The 20397-nt window shown below is 39.2% G+C and overlaps 1 protein-coding gene across 1 annotated transcript in view; it reads left to right on the forward strand.

The window, feature by feature from the left end:
* Nucleotides 1-406: 406 nt before the first annotated feature.
* Nucleotides 407-20397, forward strand: part of ncanb (neurocan b) — a 120128-nt gene continuing 100137 nt past the window's right edge. The window contains exon 1 of the mRNA XM_084117990.1: nt 407-541. Within this exon, the coding sequence (XP_083974116.1) occupies nt 483-541 (59 nt within the window). The 5' untranslated portion in view covers nt 407-482. The remainder of the gene's footprint in view (nt 542-20397) is intronic.

Consider the following 20397-nt stretch of genomic DNA (forward strand, 5'->3'; position numbering starts at 1 on the left):
TTACTTCCTTTTTTAGGGATTCAAATAATTTGAGTCAGATCAACCCACCAAATTCTTCATATTTCCCAGCCTGTAAAACAAATCTGCCCAATCAAATAACCAAACAAAGGACGGAATCGCTGATATATTGTGCAAAATATTATCCATCCCCCACCGAAGTCCACAGAGAATTGTCTATACATCTAACGCACTCTCTTGCCTCAGCATCTGCTCCGTTCTCTTTGGTGAGGTGAGGGGGGAAACGCTCTGAGCCTCCGCACGCGCTTTTGTTCAGTGTCTCCTCGCGACCGGCGAAGTGCGCGCCGTTTCGAGCTCTTCTCTGCGCGAGCGCAGCACGAGACGCAGGCTGAGGAGAAATATCGAAATATCCTGAATGATTTTAACCAAGGAGTCCATTTCAACACATTTGTGAGACTAAACAGATTTATACATTTTTGAATGGTTTACCTCAGCGGCTGTTATCACCTACTCTGCTGTATCTGATGCGACGCGGCATTCCTCTGGACTGTCTGAGGCGACGACGCGCTTTACTTCAGAGAAGGTGAGAACAAGGGATACCATTATGATTGCGTCTTATTATAAATGTATAATGTGGTGTAGGATGTTTTGTGTTCAGGAAAACCCTTGCCTAGCGCAATACCTCAGTGAGGACAGTCAAGAGGACAAAACCAGGAGCACTAAGATATTGAACGGCTGTTCAGTGCAGAAGTCTATTGATGAGCATTGTTTTTATTGACATTATGGTCAGATATAAAATATATGAGAAGTAGAGCGCTATATAATGTCTAAAATCTAATTTTTGTTCTGTTCTCAGACAGTTAATCACTTATCTTCTCAAATAGCCTATTAAGTGATTTGGAAAGTACTAGTATGATTAAATGAGACTTTTTATATATCTACATTACTCTAGTGACATTACAAGTGCCTGAATGTTCATATGTGGGGAAAACAGGACAAGTGACTCATTTTCCTTGCCTTGATATAACCCCCCACCTGCAAGCTGTCATTTGCTGCAATGCCTTGATGTGAAGTGGTTGAAAGAAATCCCATCATAAAACAGCGAGTGAGAACTTTGGGATAGAAAGGGACCCCGCATTGTTTTTCTCATTTGCAGAGTGTCAGCTGGGTGCTGTTTAAAGCTGACAAGTGCTGAGCGCTGCCAGTCCTGTGCCCGCCTCGAACGACAGCGTGTAGCTGGTGGGAGAGGAAGACAGACCTGAATTTCCCTTGGCATTCTGTCATGACTGTCTCTGTTGTCTCTGTTCGGTTCAGTCTCTACCTGACGGAGCACTCCGGGTGCTTCTTGCGTCAGTCGGCAACAAGTCTTGATGCTGACGAGAGAAAAGTACAGCAGAGTGACTTTTGAATGTGAAGATGTGTGTTATTTGTCAAAGAGCATCAGAGATAGAAAGTGGTGCAAGTTGTGGCTCCAGGTGCCCTTGGGAAATTTCAGGCAGCTGTTTTGCAGCAAATTGGCTGCTGTGTGGTAAGGTTCTTAGATAGCGTTACTCTCTTCTCTTCTCTTCTCTTCTCTTCTCTTCTCTTCTCTTCTCTTCTCTTCTCTTCTCTTCTCTTCTCTTCCCTTCCCTTCCCTTCCGTTCTTGTACAGTAACTCATATACCACCATATACCCTAGGGTGTTCATAATGGCAATGGTTTGCATCAACATTTTTGTTGAGAGTTGCCAATTTTAGTATTAGTCTATCCCTATTTTTAATTCACCAAATAAACATATGGGTGTCTGCTGAGGCTATGTCACTAAACACACACCCTGTCACCCTCAAGCAACCCTGTACTGGTTGCATCTATATCAGGGTGAGTGCGCCGATACGTCGCTTTCAGGTTCAAAGACCTTTCTTTCCAAAACGAAGTCCCAGTGGAGCAGCGCAGGCTTGCCAAACCAAGCAGCCTTTCATGTTGGCTTCAGAACCTCAGTATATCTCCTTGGGGCATCCATTCTGCTCTTTATCTGAGCGCCCTCTTCTTCTCCCTGTATATTCCTAAATGCCAGCGGAACACCTCTGAGCATGTTGTCTCTTGAAGAAAACAGTGGAAATTGCCTTGGAGCGCAACCGTTTTGGCGTCGGGTGACTTTTAGAGGGCACTTGATTGATTCTCACATTTTAATAATTGGCGTTTCCGCTCGACTGCGTAGTTTAGTGCCAACAATCATACGGTATTGGGGGGGGCGCTGCGCTGACAGGTGGAATTGAAATTGTACTTGAATAGCATCCAGACAGCTAAATGCCTTTGAATTTCTGGAGATAATGTCCTTGTCGTAAATGTACTTAATGGACCAAGTCTACTAAAATTACTCAGGAAATTGCAATTTAGGGAAACTTCATGCTAGTTTGTTGTTCCTGCATAAGTCACCTCGAAGAATGCCGACTACAATTACTTTTTGTGACGAAAACGTGACAAAGGCTGTGTTTAATTATGCAAAGTTGGCAGTCTGTAAATGTCTTAATTTATGCCCGCACTTATCCAGGTTGGTGTTTCACAGTGTGTGCACACGCTTTCTTGATTGACAGCTGACAAGAAAGAGTAGCTGTGTCTAATCCCATGAGCCAGAGGAACCGGTTGGCAGCTGCTGTCTCTACTACATGTGTCAGCTGCCAATCCGCCTTCACCCAAAGCTTGAATATTTATCGGCGCCCAGACCTGGAATACATTATTCAGAACGGGCATTTGCCTTCTTAAACACCTTAAATGAATCATGACACTTGGTCTGTGTTTTGCTGGATTCTAAATGGGACTGTACGGGTTTAACTTTGCAGATGGAAAAGAAAAGATTCATTTTAATTTCTTTTCAGCATTAAATCTTTTTCTCTCTTGAATAGATTCCATTTGGCCCGCAGGTCCGCTCAGACAAAAACACACTACCTTGCGGTTTAAAGATTCATTTAGAAAATGTTTTATCGCTTACCCTGTGGGAGAGGTCCAGAAGGAAAAGAAGCCTGATAATTATGCCAGCAATTTTCACAGTGCTACTGGTGCTCTGTCCTCCTTGTTTCTTGTTATTTTTAACCTGTGTTTTCAGCACTGGACAGTTCCCAGGCTTTGGCCATTGTGAACAGCAGCTGGCTGCTAATAAAATGAACAAGACCAGCAGCATAGCTGCAAATGATATTTGCTCCAAGAAGAAAATGTCCTGTTCCTCTTTGCGTTTGCATTCGGTATGACAGCAAAGCTGAGAAAAGACTGATGAGTGGTGGTTCACAGGACAAATGGCCTTGTGGCTCCAGCTGCATTCATCTTTGCCTCACAAGTGCTTGTTTTTTTTGTTTTTTTGGGATTGTCAACATCCATGAGCTGAAGAGGTATGGGATTTTTTTCTTCTTCTGTGGAACACAAAGTAAGATTTCTTTTGAAAACGTAGTGGTTTTTAGTCCGCATAATGTAAGTCAATGGGGTCCAAAACAACATTGAACCCCATGGATTTTTATTGCAACTTCAAGTTAAAGAGGGGTGCATTTCCCATTCAATGAATTAACTCGCTGCTTAACTAGCATAGCATGATGCATCGTTTTATTAAAGGGATAGTTCACCTAAAGCATGCAAATATTTACAGCAAGACTGTTGCTGCAAATCAAGGCGGTTCGAAACAAGCAAACCCAATCGCTCTGTGTGGCTTGCTTTTATTAATCCTATTCTTATTCTCTTTGTCTATGCATTAGAAACACCTCAGTAATCGTACAGCTACTGTATTCCTGGTTGCACCCCATCTTTCTGTTTCCATCAGGCTTCATAAATGTAATCTGCGCATGCCATAGCGTTCTGTCAGAGATTAGTTTGCCTTGACAATGAGGTTTTCTCCTTGCCAGATATTTCAATATATCATTCATTAACATGGAAATGACTTTTATAGAGGTTCAGATTGTGTTGTTGGGTTCATACTATTACGTAGTATGAGGAACAGTTCTTTTTTTTTTTTCAGTTATTGATTCCTTCTGCTTGATGAGAAACATGTTGACACACGTGAGCACATATTTGTTTCTCCGGCAATTAATTAAATGGGATAGATGTTTGTAGATTTATTCGATTTCAGTGCATGCAGATACAGTGCATTGTTCTGTAGCTTTTCACAGTAACTTGTGCAACCTCTCTTAAAAGGACAGTTCACCCAAAAATGAAAATGCATCATATTGTTCATTTTCTTTTGAGGAACACAAAATATGTTGTTCTCTCTCTTTTCCATGCAATTACAATGTAAAAACACTAGGGCTGTAGTCAACCAAAGAAAAGCTTAGTTGACCAAAGTCCTGTCCTGCACAACGATTAGTCGACTAAAAAAGAAAAAGAATAAAAAAGACGCAATGTTTTGCATTTTGATTGAACATCTATTAAACAATTGTCATAGAGCATTTATAAAACAACAACGAAAAAACGTTTATTTTTTATTTTTTTTTATTTATTGACACCTGGGATCCCCCGCGAAACGGTTCTCATTCGCGCTTGAATAAGGCCGGCGACACACTGGCTGCTGGCGTGAGAGTCTCAGCTGCGTTGGGTGTCTGTTTTTATTTCGGCTCCCATGTTAATAGGTTGGAGTTTGCACACTGCCTGCGCGAGACACGCGTCTCAGGCGCGGCTCGAGCCACGCGGAAAACGCGTGCATGCTAGAAATAGAACCGACGCCTGAGTGTTCCAGCAACGGGAGTGTTCTCTGGCTAGAGCGCAGAACAGCGGAGTTTGTATGGACCGAAGTGCATGTCTGAGCTTGTATTGCTGCTGTTGCTTTGACATTGTGGAAAATAGAATAATAGAAACAAAATGTATTAGACTTTTTACCCGTTATTATCAATCTAAATTAATCTCGTTTTTAATTTAGGCTAACTTAATTTCGTTTTTCTTTATTTAAATTTAGTTTTTTCTTTATTTAAATTTAGTTTTTCTTTATTTAAATTTAGTTTTTCTTTAGGCCTATTTAAATTTAGTTTTTCTTTATTTAAATTTCGTTTTTCTTTATTTAAATTTCATTTTTTCTGTATTTAAATTTCGTTTTTTTCTTTATTTAAATTTCGTTTTTCTTTATTTAAATTTCGTTTTTCTTCATTTAAATCTACCCTTTACTGTGTCAGTAATTTGTTAGTCAGAAAAATATTAGACTACCTTAAAAGTATTGCTTAAGTTAACAGACTGTGCGTTTTATATCACTAGTGCAGTGTCCGTCCTCGGAGAATATAGCCCTGCTCGCGTGAGGTGCGCCGCTTCCCGCTCGCGCTGTTCTGTAGTTTACTATTAATTCTGAACGTGTCGCGTCTCGCGTGTCTGTCTATATTGCACCAAATACGACACTGCACTCCCTTGTTAAGTCGATTAGATGAACGGTTCTCGAAATAATCAAAATGCAAACGGACAGACAGACACATAGAGATTACTACCTATATTCCTTACTGAGTGCGAAGCAGCAGTGCAGCCAGCCACAGGTGCGGTTCCCGAGTGTTCTACGTGGTGCGCTAAACTGTGGCGCTGTTACAAAATAGCCTAAATTAAAGCATTTAAAGGGGCATTTCACCCATTTGAACATTGTTTTTTATTTAAAGTGGGTCATATATGTAGTCGAAATGTAAAATAATTTTTGAATTTGGTGCCTTCGTGACCGAGAAAAGACAAAAAATAACTTCAGGATGCATTTGTATGAAAGACAACAACTCCCACAATGCACCACATTGCACAGCTCCGCAAGCCACTCCCACTAATCCAGAAAGCGCATATCTGCCTATAAGAGAAATCACTCCTCCGTCTACAAGACTAGCTACCACCAGAGCTTAAAATTCATTTCACACAAAATGTCTAGTTAGTTGGCGAACTCATTAGTGCATTACTCCTCGTTTGTATTTCTTTCGAAAAGGTGAATTATTGCATGGTACCTGGATGTTCAGTCAGAACATATGCGGTGCGAAACTAGGATAGTTCTCAACACAAACGTCCGTGTCCTCGTCTGATTCAGAGATTTCGTCCAGGAGAAATTGTCATCGTTGAAATTCTTTGCCGCAGACGGACTCTATATCTGTGTTCGTAGCGGTTCGTAGTTGCATAGTGAGATCACCGGCGCCACCAGTCCGCCCTAACTCGAGCCAGTCCGGGCTCCTCGTCCACGGCAGGCAGGTCTTCTGCCTCGGCTGCTCTTCGCTATAATGCGGCTTGTAAAGGTAGCCACAAACACCTGATTCAAGCATCAGACTTCCGAAATCCTCTTCCTCTATATCATATTGAGCACTCTCCTCCGCTGTTGTCATAACTGTACATCTGTCTCCACAGCGTCTGTTAGCTTAGCTTCAAACAAGATGGAGGATATTGCTTTCAGTTTCAGAGAGTAAAGTCCCACCCACTGATCTGTAATAGGTCTGTAGCGTGAGCGGGTCCCGCCCCTTGGAAAGATGAGGAACGAGTGTCTGTAGTCTCAACAGAAATTCCCCCCTCTGACACTTCCTCCTACAATGACGCAAAATGACGATTTTTTCGTCATTGTAGGAGGAAGTGTAAGAGGTAAATAACGGATTTCTCCCGTCTCAGGGGAAAATGAGAGAGTGTTGCACGACCATTCAATAGTATGACTGGGTTTCTAACAATGCAAAGCTTAATGCAAATGGGTGAAGTGTCCCTTTAAAGTTGGGGATAAAACATAGGCTAATTATATTTAGAATACAGTAATATATAACTGCTTATAAAGGAATAAATATCAAGGAGTAAATCAATGAAAATTTCTTTATTGGTGAAAAAAAAAAAAAAATTATGCGACTGGTCGACCAATGAGAATGTCAGTCGACCAAGACGGCATCGACCAATTAGTCGACTAAACGACTAAAGTTGACAGCCCTAAAAAACACCATGGGCCCTATCTTGCACCCAGAGCAATTGACTTTGTACACCAACGCATGTATCATTCCTATTTTGCACCCGCGCACAGCGGAATTTTCCCTCCACAGACGCACGTCAGTTAACTAAGAAATACATTTGCGCTCCCGGGGGCGGTTCAGCGCAAAGAGGAGGCGTGTTCCGGCGCAAACGTTCCCTCATGCTATTTTGCAGGTTTAGAAAACAATTCCGCCACTGACCGAAAAAACCTAGTTTAAAGTCAGTGGCGCGTTGCGCATGTTATTCATATGCTATTTTAAGGGCGCATGCTTGGCCATAATCAATGTAGCGTGTGCACAACGCGCATACACTTTGATTCTCTCATCTACACAGAAGCAGCAGTTTTCATTTTTGCAAATCATACATTATTACGATAGATAGATAGATAGTTTATTATAAAAGCATACATCTAGCTTAAACATTTACCCAAATGATCATACGCCTGTTTAACCGAAGTTAATTTGGGTGTGTTTCTCCATCCCCAACGTCACTTCTCTGTGTTTTACGGCCCTGACGAGAATGTCGGTCTCCTCGGCTGTGAACCGCTCCTCATGTGCGCCTGAAAAATCCGCCGTTATAATAGGAATCCGCTATAGGACAAGCGCGCCTGCTCTTAAAGGGAATGTGAGATGACGCTCTGATTGGTTTATTTCACGTTACGCCCAAACCACACCTATGAATAATGAAGCTACTTCAGACCAACCCATTTTAGATTTGCGTCGGGCGCAAGAGTCATTTATCCCGCCGGTATAATAGCAACAGCGCCCAAGACCCGCCCACAAAGTTACTTGCGTTTCACGCTTGATACTTGCGTTTCAGATCGTTAAAATAGGGCCCCATAAGTCATTCAATGGCCTGGAAGACTTTGAATAATACTAATATTACTAGGGATGAACCGATATGAAAATTTTGACTGATAAGATAATTCTTTATATTTGAAAACCGATTGGTCGATAAAACGAAATCCAAATTTTATATATAATTTTGAGAGCCTGATTACAAAAACAAAAGTCTCACCATTAAAAGCCATATCCCAAGCACACAATTATAATGTTCTCATTAGAATTTTATGTAGCCTATATGACAGACTTGCACTGAACATGTTGCACTTAACTGTATTTTTCTTTTTTGAAGTGATTCCAATCATATTTCAAGCCATTCAAAACCATCACGGTGAACAGTGTGAATCTGAAGTGTCTCAGCTGAGGGAAATAATCCATTATTTATAGGCTTTAATATATCGGCCATGTTTTCTCATCGGTCCGATAACGATAAAATTATAAAATAACATATATCGGCTGATACCGATATGGTGGCTGATATATCATGGATCCCTAAATATTGCTATTTTTTTAAAGTTTCTGTTTTAGTTAACAACGGCAACTGAGCAATCCGCGGACTACTGCAATCCGCCCCTTAATCTGTTTCCTCTCACAGCGCCGCCATTTGGTTTTCGCAAGTGACAACAGTGTAACCAGTTCTAACGCAATGGCAGAAGTTCAAGCAAAGCATGCAATCTGTCGCTCAGGCTTCATCCTTGTGGTATTTTGACCAAAAAATGTCATAGCTGTCTTATAAAGACCTCAGGGAACTGTGTCAATTTGTGACGTTAAACAGTTAAACATGACGTAAACAAGTCGATAAGATGAATCAGTAACTCCACAAAAACTACATAAATGTATCCGCTAACCATTCACCATCCACAACCTCTTCCTGAGTCTCTCCATAAGGCTTCACTCTGCTACTGGTGGTCATTTCTGAGATTTTGGATGAGTGAAATTCGCGTTTGTTATTGCTGGAGTATCCGAAGCTCGTGTAAAGGATCGGCCGTCTTCTGAACGGAGGTCGGGGAGCAGCAGCTCATTTGCATTTAAAGGGACACACACAAAAACGGGCAAATTTGACAAGCTATGATAAATGATCTGAGGGGTATTTTGAGCTGAAATTTCACAGACACATTCTGGGGACACCATAGATTTATAAATCTTGTGATAATATGTCACCTTTAAGTGAACTATCCCTAAAGCAATGCTTAAGGGCCTGCTGAGATGTACTAGATGATTGAGACGTGACAGTTGAGGAGTTTATGTCAAAACCTCTTTTGTCCTCCCTGTATCAGTTCACAGCTGGGATCAGCTGTTTTAGAAACAGTCTGTCCACCTTGACAACCTCGCCAGACTGAAACATACACCATTGACTGAACCTGCAAGTCTCAATTTGCTCAGTGCTTCTCGGGTCAAAAGTTCCCACAGAGGTTTTTCTTCGCTTTTAGTGGGACGTAATGCGATTTTCCATTGCCACACTTGAGCAGTTTAGCACAAAGGCACAAATGACGGCTTTTATAAGATTTGTGTGTTGCCTTACGTCAGAGTCAGAAACTGTGACACGAGTCGTGCATGTAGAGTCATTTAGAAGCTTATGTTCATGCTTTCAGATGCAATGTTATTGAAGATGAAGTGAAAGATGGTGCTTTGGAATTGCAATTACCTTCTAGAATATTACACTGTTATTAGCGATGTCATCGAAATCAACAGGCCTACAGTCTTACTCTAAAACAAAATTGTTCATATGCTACTCTTAAATATACAGGATGAAGGGGATTTGTCAGATTGGTCATTGACATATTGATACCAGAGAGCCTTTTTGCACACTTTGAAGTGCACTTCTAGTTCCCAACTTCAAAGAGCCCACTTTAATGTCCTCACACGTATAATCATAATCCAAATAGCATTTAAGATGCATTTCAACCCACTTTTTTCATTTTCTGCTCCTTCAAAATGTGTTACCATTATCTACAACCATTTATTCTCATTAGTTAATTCAGAGTGGCTTTCTTCAGTGCCCTTCTGAGTGTCTTTTACGCGTGCTCTACAAATGTAAAATATTAGGAAGAACCGGTCTCGGTCTCCACCGCTGGTGGGCTCTCTGCCATTTCTGGCCACCTCTGTGTAATTAACAGGCCCTGAAATTTATCTCTGTCTAAGTTTTAATTATCTAGAGCCGAAACTTCGAACTCTTTGACTTTTCTTATGGCGCCTATGCCAAGTGTGCTTGACTATAGGGCAAGTGGGAATACTTTGTTTGCTCTTTTTTTTTGCATCGATCAGGGATGTTTAATACAGTAACAATCTTAAAATGTCAACCCTGTTACCATGATTTTGCATGGTAATCAGTTAAAAAAATTATATTCTTCCAAATAAGAACCTTGTAGTTTAACTATAACATTATATTATTATTGTTATTGTTACTAAAATATAAGTTACTAGTTTAGATATGAAGTTTAGAAGAACTTAAACAAAATGTTTAAGTATTGCCTTTGCAATTAATTAAAATAAAATCAGTTTAAGTTGACTAAAATGACTAAAACTAAAAAAAAAAAAATGTTTAGCTAAATAGAAATATTTAAAATATAAAAAAGCAGTACACTGAAAAAAATGTAACCGTGATTTTCACGGTAAAAAAACGGCAGCTGTGGTTGCCAGAACTTTACCGTCAAAAATACGGTAGCAACCCGTTATTGGTTTTACAGACTTAACTTAAAATTTACAGTAATAAACCGTATTTTATTATCTGATATAATGTGAATTTACCATCCTATTGAAGTATTAATATCTGTTTTGTACCATAATACACTGATAACCACCAATCACAGCAGTGATGATGATAGTCACATGATCAATCAAAGCTCATCACAAGCAGCTCTTTCACAAGAAAGCTAATACTATAGAAGCTGCACAGTGTCATTCACACAAACATTAAACACCATCACGGTAACACACATGAAATTTTAAAAATGCAATAAACATTAATTTAACAACATTAAATGTAACATAAAACCCTAATGTACATAACTGATTAGAAAACTATGAAGAAACATAGTTATTTCAACAAAAATACATCAAATGTGAAGTGTCACACAATTGTGGGAATGTCAATTTACGGTTTTTCACTGTAAATTATACAATGAGTTGTTCTTTTTCACTTTCAAAAACTGTAAATTTAATGGTATTTTACAGTAAAATTACAGTAAATGTACCATTAGATCTATCACAGTTATTTACCTTATATAGTACGGAAACTTTCTGTTAACCAATTAACAGTTTTTCACTGTAGCATTTTTACAGTCTTTTACCGTTAAAATCACGATCATTTTTTACAGTGAAATTGAATCAACTAAAAATATAAAAATAAAAGTTAATTCAAAATATTAATACTATAATAGGATATGAGTAATACTAAAATAACACTGACTTGAGAGGGTACAAAACAATTTATAAACCCCAAATATTGTTTATTTGTCTGATAAAATGTTTGTTTATAAAATTCATAGAATGACCGTTGAATACACTGACACTTGGATCACAGAAATGGAATGGAACTACCTAACATTTTACAAAGGAGCCTTTTTTTATTTTCTAACATTTGTCAAAAACTCCACCAACCCTCCTGCAGTGCTAGATATTAATTCCACCTCATTTTCAGTGACCTTCATTGTTCTGACAGGAAGAGATGGGTCAGATCGTTCTTTTGTTTCTCCTTATACTGTGAAGCAATAGAAAGAACACTGATGAAGGTAATTAGTGCTTCTAGTTTGCTTGTCAGTCAGTTTCATACTGCATTAATGGCGGACTGATGAAGAAAATCCACTGCCCACACCTTCCTGTCAATCAATATGGAGGAATAATATCAGAGCCAATAATGCAGAACCACACATGGTGCTGCATACAATATGAATTGAACATTTAAATGCCTTTTTCTCATTACTCAATCAGTGTTTAACATCAAGTACTTTGAGCCCTTTGGGCTGTTAAGAGGAATATTCTGGGTTCAAAGCAAATGAAGTTCAATCGAAAGCAAAAATCTTATTACATTGAGGCACTTACAATAGAAGTGAATGGGGACAATGTTTTGAGAATTTGAAGCTTATCATTTTATAAATGTGCTTACATTTATTCTTCTGTTAAAAAATGTGTATTATTTGAGCTATAAAGCTGTCGAAATATTTTTTTCACAAATAATTTAAGGCTTAACGGCATTGCCAATGGCACCAAAGTGTAAAATTGGATATAACTTTACATAGAAAAGATTAGTAAGGGATTCTTTGTGTGTTGTGGCTGTACTATTGACACAGTGATTATTTTAGTGTGTATTGATTGGCCCCATTCTCTTCCATTGTAACTGCCTCTTTGTGAAGGTACAGTTACATTATCGAAATTTCAGCGAATTTACGCAGACAAAAAGTATATTGTCAGTAGTGTAGCGATGTATGTCACTTTCAAACCAAGCAGCTTTCTGTTGGTCAGTGTTGCATTTGCATGATCAAAATCTGCGTGGGGAAATCTTTCGCCCTCGCGCGAAATTCCAGATTGTGTGGATTGCTACTGAAATAATTTGATTTCGCCCATGAAAATTCATAGAAATGTGACCAAACCCGGATATGTACGAAAAGGGATGGAATACATTTTTGTGGTAATCAACATATATGCCGCACCACTGCAGGATGCTTCTATTATGATGTGCTCTCTTTTGTTGTTTGTTGATAAGTGATAATTTATTATAGCATCTTCAGTGCAGCAAAGAAACAGATTCATCTCCTTTTGGTCGTGATGAGAAGGTCAGAATGTTGCTTTGGGGAGTTTAGCGTCTGAAATGCAATCATGCCGCTTGATTACACTGGCATTCATCATCACCGCACAAAACTACTGTCCCTGTTCTCGTCTTGCAATCAAAGACGTCTCTTCATACAGTAGGGGCTACATTCATAAATGCCTGGTCAGATGGACCACTGTGACTGGAATGACTTCTGTGAAGTAATTAACCATACTTTAACGGACTTAAACGAAAAGTATGTTATCTTTCCACTTGGTCCTCAGAGTTCGGATGATGTGTTTGCTTTCCTTTAGTAGTGTTGCAATAGTAAAAGTCAAAGCTGAATGAATGATTCTTTTGAGCCAGTTCTTTTTAGCGAATCAAAAACATATAGGCTGTGTCCGAAATCACCTCTTATTCCCTCATTCTCTATTCCCTACATTACTCCACTAATATAGTTCACTTGAAAAAGCGTGAGTGATTTCGGACACTGAGTGCGCCTCTTTTGCATCGCTTGTGCTTGCTGTTTAATAATTATTTGAAACTTGGTAAACTGGCAGCTCCAGTAGTAAGATAAAAAGATTGAACTCTGTCATGGAAACTATGTATAAACCTTAATTAAACAATTTAATAATCAATTAAAAAGGAATTTATACCTGTATGATATTACGCTGTAGCCACATTGGACCAGCGGTTTGGAAAATGGATGGATGGATGGATGATTCAGCTGTAAACGCCATCTTCTGGTCAGACAAGGGAATTCATTCGGCACAAGACTCTCACAGTGCATTATGGGTATTCTCTAGCCGTTGAGCGTACATTAGTTGCACACTCGTTATTGCAGTGCATTGTGGGATTGAATGAGTGCACTCAATAATGTCCACTATGGTTTCAGACACCTCTACAAATGGCTGTCCCCTCAAATAGTGCCCTATTTAAGGCTATAGGGGGCAATTTCGGAAACAGCCACAGTGTAGTCTGATTCACAAACAAATGAATCTTATGCAAACAGTGCATTCCGATTCACAAACAACTGACTTATGAGCAGGTTCTTTTCAGTGAGTCAAAAACACAGTGTAGTCCGATTCACGAAACAAATCATGAGCCGATGACGAAACAAATGACTCTTTTGAGCCACTTATTTTTAGGGAATCAAAAACATACAGTGCATAATCTGATTCACAAAAGAATGACTCTTATGAGCTGCTTATTTTTAGTGAATTAAAGACATTTTGCTCAACCAGTGTAGTTTGATACACAAACAAATGTCTCTTATGCAATCAGTGTATTCCAATTAACAAGCAAATGCTCACTTGAGGCAGCTCTTTTTAGTGAGTCAAAAACAGTGTAATCTGATTCATGAACAAATGACTCATATGAGCTGGTTATTGTGAATTGAAGACATACAGCTCAACAAGTGTAGTCCGATGCACAAACAAATCAATTTTATGCAAAGAGTGCAGTTTGATTCACAAACAAATGACTTTTATGAGCCAGTTATTTTTAGCGAGTTAAAAATATACAGCGTGAAGCATGTAGTCTGATTCATGAGACGTATTCTGTGTATTTAAAAGCAAATTAAACATGAAATGTTTGGTGATGTTGTACTCATCCTTGCTTTAATACACAAATACCACAGTGTTGTTCGTCTTACAGTCTCTATTGCAGTGAATTGCATGGCTGCTTCAAAGGAAGTCTCAGTGCGAAGTTATAGGCCGTTTTATGAGGCTTTTGTCAAACTTGTATTTGCAAAATAGTTTGACTGGACTCCCTTCGTGTTCCTCCCTCACTTTTTCGTAGCCAGCAACACTGTTCGCTTTTAATTAGCCTGCGGGGAGTAGCCCTGTCTTCCCTCCTTTGAGCGGGATTATGTATCACTGTGTTGGGAGTAGAGCTGTTCTCCCTTCATTAATTATAAACAGCATATGCAGCAAACCGTCCAGTTGCCAGGCCAATAAATAAATAAAAAACCCCGTTATGAGATAATAAAGTCGACATGAAACCCAACCGCTCGCAGCGGTCCGATTCAGCTTTTTAAAGTTTAGACCGCCAAGTTGCGACTTCAAAATACCACTTTCTGAAAATGCATTCTCATTCGCTGCGCCGTATGGTATACTGAACATTATATTAGTGTGTTATAACACTTGTTGTTGATGAAAATATGCGTTTCCCATTTGTAATTCACGTATAGTTTCCGTCATACACTTTCTGGCTGTTAGTAGCATGAGGAAACAAACTCTTTCCGAACGTTTGAAGCATCAATAAAGACTGAGACGCGTTCCCATAAGGGGCTGAAACAGTTGGCGTCTCTGACAGGATGACATTCATCAGACCTGTTAGAGCTGGATTGTTTCAGGCTGCGCGGATAGAGAGAGGAATCGCACGCTGTCTCCCCGGGCGAGCCGCGTGAAGGGTTTGGCGTGGAAGTGGGACTTCAACAGCGAGAGATGATTAACACGGATCTCGGCTGGAATAGTTCTAGCACAAAGTTGGCAGAGGGGAAGGTGAGGGACCATGTGACATGGTGGATTAAGGTTAGTGACTGGTGAAGGGCATTGAAATATATTCCTTTGTTCGATTCGCTTTTTTAAAGTTTAATAAGTGCAACCGAATGTGATGGGATATTGATTTGTGTAATACACTGGGGTGTCACACTGTTGCGGTTTATCCTGAGTCTTTGCAACATCTCTGTTGTGTGCTAATGAAAGCTTTAAAATGTCCACCTCTTAAATAAAATATAGAGCTGGGTACAGATATAGATTTTCTTTTGAACGATCCTGAATGATATTTATTCTTACAATCCCGTGCTTGATCATTTACTTTATGCCGATCATTTGTGAGCCGTGTAGGCTGATTTACAAGCAAATGATTGTTATGAACCGGTTCTTTTTAATGAATCAAAAACATAGGCCTACAGCTTGGAAACTGTAATCTGATTCACGATCGAATGATTTTTATGTGCTGCTTCTTTTTAGTGAATCAAAAACATACAGCTTGACCAGTCTAATCCGATTCATGAACAAATGACTCTTATGAACCAGTTCTTTTTAGTGAGTCACAAACATACAGCATGATCAGTGTAGTATGATTCATGAACAAAGGAGTCCCTTTAAGGTGCTTTTTTTGTGAATCAAAAACAAACAGCGCGACAAGTGTAGTCTGATTCATGAACAGTTACTCTTATGAGACACTTTTTGTTAGTGAATCAAAATGTACAGCGTGACCAGTGTAGTTTGATTCACAAACAAATGACTCCAAGCGCTTCTTGTTAGCGAAACAAAAACATAGACAGAATGACCGGTGTAGTCTGATTATTGAACAAATTACTCGTATGAGCCATTTCTTGTTAACGAATCAAGAGCATATACAGTGCAACCACTGTAGTCCGATTCACAAACAAATGACTCTTTTGAGCTGATTCTTTTTAGTAAATCATAAATAAACAACATGAGCAGTATAGTTCGATTCGTGAAACAAATTATGAGCCGATGACTCTCATGGGTTAGTTCTTATGATGAGTAATTCAAAAAGAAAAGCAGGCATAATGCCACAAAAGGTAAAATACATGACATCCAATCAAATGACCTCATCTTTTGCGGTCAAAACTGACTGCATCCACACAAGCAGCGTCCATATGATAGGTTGCGTGCAGTCAGATTATGATGCCTTAGCAAATCGCGCTACATTACTGCTGTTCTCGACAATGTGCCTTTGTAAAAGTGGGGATTTGGCACTTACTAGCATGAATGCAATATTTCCCAGAAATTCACAATTGCAAATGTGACAGTGATTTTATACAACAGTCCAACAAACAAAAGGGTCATATTAAGTGATGTACATTTTAAACAGTATTGTTAGTATTGTTTGCTCTTATTTGAAACAAAATACTAGTTCCAACGAAAGCCACAGTAGAACTCTTGTGCGTCTCCAACAAACAGCGGTGTTTCGTGAACACACCTGCAGCTTTGAACGAATAGGGAGAGTCAATGATTCAATAACCCATTGATAAATACAGCCTTGCTTCGTTACTGAATAAATGAATGAACGAATCAATGACCCATTAAGACAGTGATTTACTGCCACCTACTGGCTGTTTTAGCCAGTAACTTAGTTTTTACCATCATTGCCTATTTCTCTCTTGAGCATTTTTTATTTAAAACATGATTTATTTATATATAAATCTGAATCTAATCAAGAAATCTGTACCGAGGTATCGAAATATGTGACCTCCACTAGAAAGTAAAATCCTTTGAGAGATTTCAAGGCTTTTTGAGGGCTACTGCACTCACCGGTTATTCACATATCAAGGTTAACACATTGCTTGCACAAGTTTGAATACATTATGGCGATAACTACATTTGACCTGCAAGACGAGGACTCTATAATAATATGAGTAAGAAATATTCCCTTTCTGATGTCTCCTCTGCTCATGGATACCTTATCAACTGACTTTCTGTCTCAGTCTGTGTCATGATGGAAATAATCGAGTGGGTGGGGGAGTATGCTGGTTGGTATAGCTGGTGGAAATCTGAGCGAATCCCTCGTGGTGTTACCATTCATCAGACTTCTGCACTACCATCTGACACACTCATATGGTTCTCAGCTGGACGGGAAGAGACAATCCAGGCAGATAGGTGAAGTGGGAGAGACTATGTATCATGTTATAGACAGTACCTGTCACAATCTGTGGTACCGAGCACAAGGTTTCCAGATTGAATTCCCTTCTCGCTGCAGTCCTTAAAAAAAAATGCAGTTGATGAAGATGAGGAAGACTGGTGGGATGACGTCTGGTCTCATTGCAGCATTTTTCAGGCCAAGAATTGCCCTCTTACTGTGCGTTCACACCGGATGCGAATAGCGCGTCAAATTCGCGCCTGTCGTGTCTAGTTATACGCTTGACCACTTTGTGTCCATTCGTGCGTCGAGCGAAATTGACGCGCGTAAAAACAAAAGTTTGAAGCGAAATTTACGCGCGTCAATTTCGCTCGACGCACGTGTCAATGGACACAAAGTGGTCAAGCGTATAACTAGACGCGGCACGCGCGTCAGAGGCGAAAGTTTCGAAACCCGTTGGCGGCCATCTTTTTACAAGATGTCTGATGTTGATTGATCATTTATCGAGAGAGTCACCGCTCTGTATTTGCTCTGGAGAGCAGAACAGCGGCGTAGGGATCATCGTCGCCGTATTTGGGTCCACCAGACCCTTCGGAGGCGAACCCAGTTTGGCGAGTTTCGCCATTTGCTCCAGGAGCTGCGCCTGGATGACGGCCGCTTTCAGTTTGTTATGCTATGTCATTTTATGCCATGTGAAGCAAGCAGGCTCCTGATTGGTTAACGCGGCGCGAATTGACGCAGAAGTTCAGATTTTTCAACTCGGGCGGAAGACCCGAATTCGCGTCAAACGCGTGAATGCACAAAAAGCACTACATAAAATCATTTGCGCGTAATGCGCTTAATGCGCCAGACGCTCAATTCGCGCCATTCGCGCGAACTTGACGCACGAATGAGGTGTATTCGCGTCTACCGCGCCACGCTCTACGCCTCATTCGCGCCGCAGGAATTTTTTACGCGCGTAACGCGTCTTTGCATTGACTTAACATTGAAATCAACGCACCATAAGAAAGGAAGGGCAATATGATGAGCATGTAAAAAGACTGCTTTTTTTAAATGATGTTTAGGGGTGGCCTAGCAACACTGCACCGAAAATGCAGCTTCCTATAAACCAGTGTTTTTAGATGACGAAGGGAGTGAAAATGTCAGATCGACAGCTTATTAAAGACACATAACGCATTCGCGGGGTCACGTTCTTCCCGTGGATATGTAGATGTCCGATAACAAATCATCACGACAGATTTCCTAATCCGAGAAATACTAGTGTAATCCTCTGTTGCATTTGCTAAAGGAGATAAATTAAACACACAGTAGGATTAAATGCTATTACCTTCAGTCCCACATGCTTTGGGATCAGGCGGCAGCATTATGAATGAGAACATCTGCCCTACCCTTCCAGTCTCATCAATAACACTGTCTCTTTGATCAATGCAGCGCATGTGCCATGTGGGCCGCGCCGCTCGCTTTATATCGCGTTAATTAGGCCAGAGCCCGAAACCTGTTGCGTGATATTTGGGTAAAAGACCATTAAATGACTAAAATGATGGCAGTGCATTTCTGAGCCTGGTTTTTATGTAACCGAGTGCAAAATATTGAGTTCAAAATCAGATGGGAGCATAAGATATTAATTTGGCTAATATGGAAGTTACACTCATATGTAAATTTATCCAACGGAATTGCCTCTTCTTTGTTGTTTAAAATATGCTTACATTAAATATGAGGTTTTTTTTTTTTTTTTTTTTTTTGAAACCTGTTTCACTTGCACCTAAGGAATCAAACTAAAAACTTTATTGCTGGTCCTTAGATTTTTATGGTCATCTGTGCGATATCCGTCCTGTGATGTAAAGTAAAGAGACACTTTAAAATGATTGAGAGACATCTTTTTAATATTCATTCGCTTGAAAAATAGCAGCCAGACTTCTGTAAAGAGAGACTTTAAATGGGGACACGGTGTATTAAATTATTCCCTGTTCAAATAAAACAGGCTTTGCACATTGTTATAAAGATTTAGAGCTCTGAATAAGGTGATATCACGTCATTTAGATTCGTGGAGAAACCGCACTTTGTCACATTTAATGTGGAGCAGCTGTTTTCATGTTTGCAAATTTGTTCATTACCATTTTTGTCGCGAGCAACCAAGACAAAGCCCTTGAGATGCACTTGCAAAGAAACTGTTACCACTTTCTTGCTCTCTTGATGTTTCTCGAACACTCTGTCTCTATTTCTCGCTAACAATACTGTTTCAGCGGTCTGAGTTATTGGAAGAATATATTAAAACTGTTGACAGATGGCTTGACACTGTCAGACAGACCAGCATGTTGCTTTATGCTTTTAAAAATGTGTTAGAAAGACTATAAACTTATGTTCCTTGACACAAACCATGTCAAAACTGAGTCCTACAGATGTCAAAGAAAAGTCAATACAATATTGCACTAATGAACTGGTACTTTACTACAAACATCTTTGAACATCTTTATTTATATCCTGAGTGCCAGCAAATAAACTCTCTTACTCTTTCTTTCTTTCTTTCTTTCTTTCTTTCTTTGATTTTTTTGCTTTTTCATTTATTTATTTTTTATATATTTATTTATTTATTTGCTATTTTTATTTATTTATTTTAATATTTTTTACTTACTTTTTCCAATTATTTTTAATATTTGTTTTTATTTTCTTATTTGCTTTTTTTATTATACCTTTTTGTATTTATTTAATTTTTATATTATTTATTTATTATTTATTTATTTTACTGACCATGAAACCTTGCCCCCCCCCCCCCCCCCCCACCACCATAAGTACAAAAAATTATAAGGAATATTTATTTTAATTATTTCATGTCCAAATGATAATTAGATTATTTTCCTTTTTTTTTTTTCTGTGCGTATTTCTGTCAAACAGCGCAGATCTGTTACTTATTTAATTTTATTCTATCAATCAATAAATTCCACTAGAAACAAACTTTGTTGTATTATTTTATTTTAATACTGTGAAGCTGCTTTGATACAAACTGTATTGTGAAAAGCGCTATACAAATATACTTGATTTGATTTGATTTGATTTGACTTGAGATGAGCCGAACTTCTCCTCTCAGTGAAACCGCACAAAAAACGTGAAGACATATTGAGATTTTGTTCACACCTGGAGTTTCAGAGAACATTAGCTATGCCTTAATCATAAATGGAAATATATATCATAATACGTTTATCTAGGATTGTGGTCAATCGATATATCGACAAGGCCGATTCTGTTTAGTAGGAAGTAGGACTTTTATTTTGGCGGCACTGAGAATGCCAGCGACTGAACACACAGTGCTTCCCATTTATTCATTTATGGTTTCTG

The sequence above is a fragment of the Abramis brama genome (genome assembly GCF_963993115.1).
Source record: "Abramis brama genome assembly, chromosome: 6".
NCBI classification, from domain to species: Eukaryota; Metazoa; Chordata; class Actinopteri; order Cypriniformes; family Leuciscidae; genus Abramis; species Abramis brama.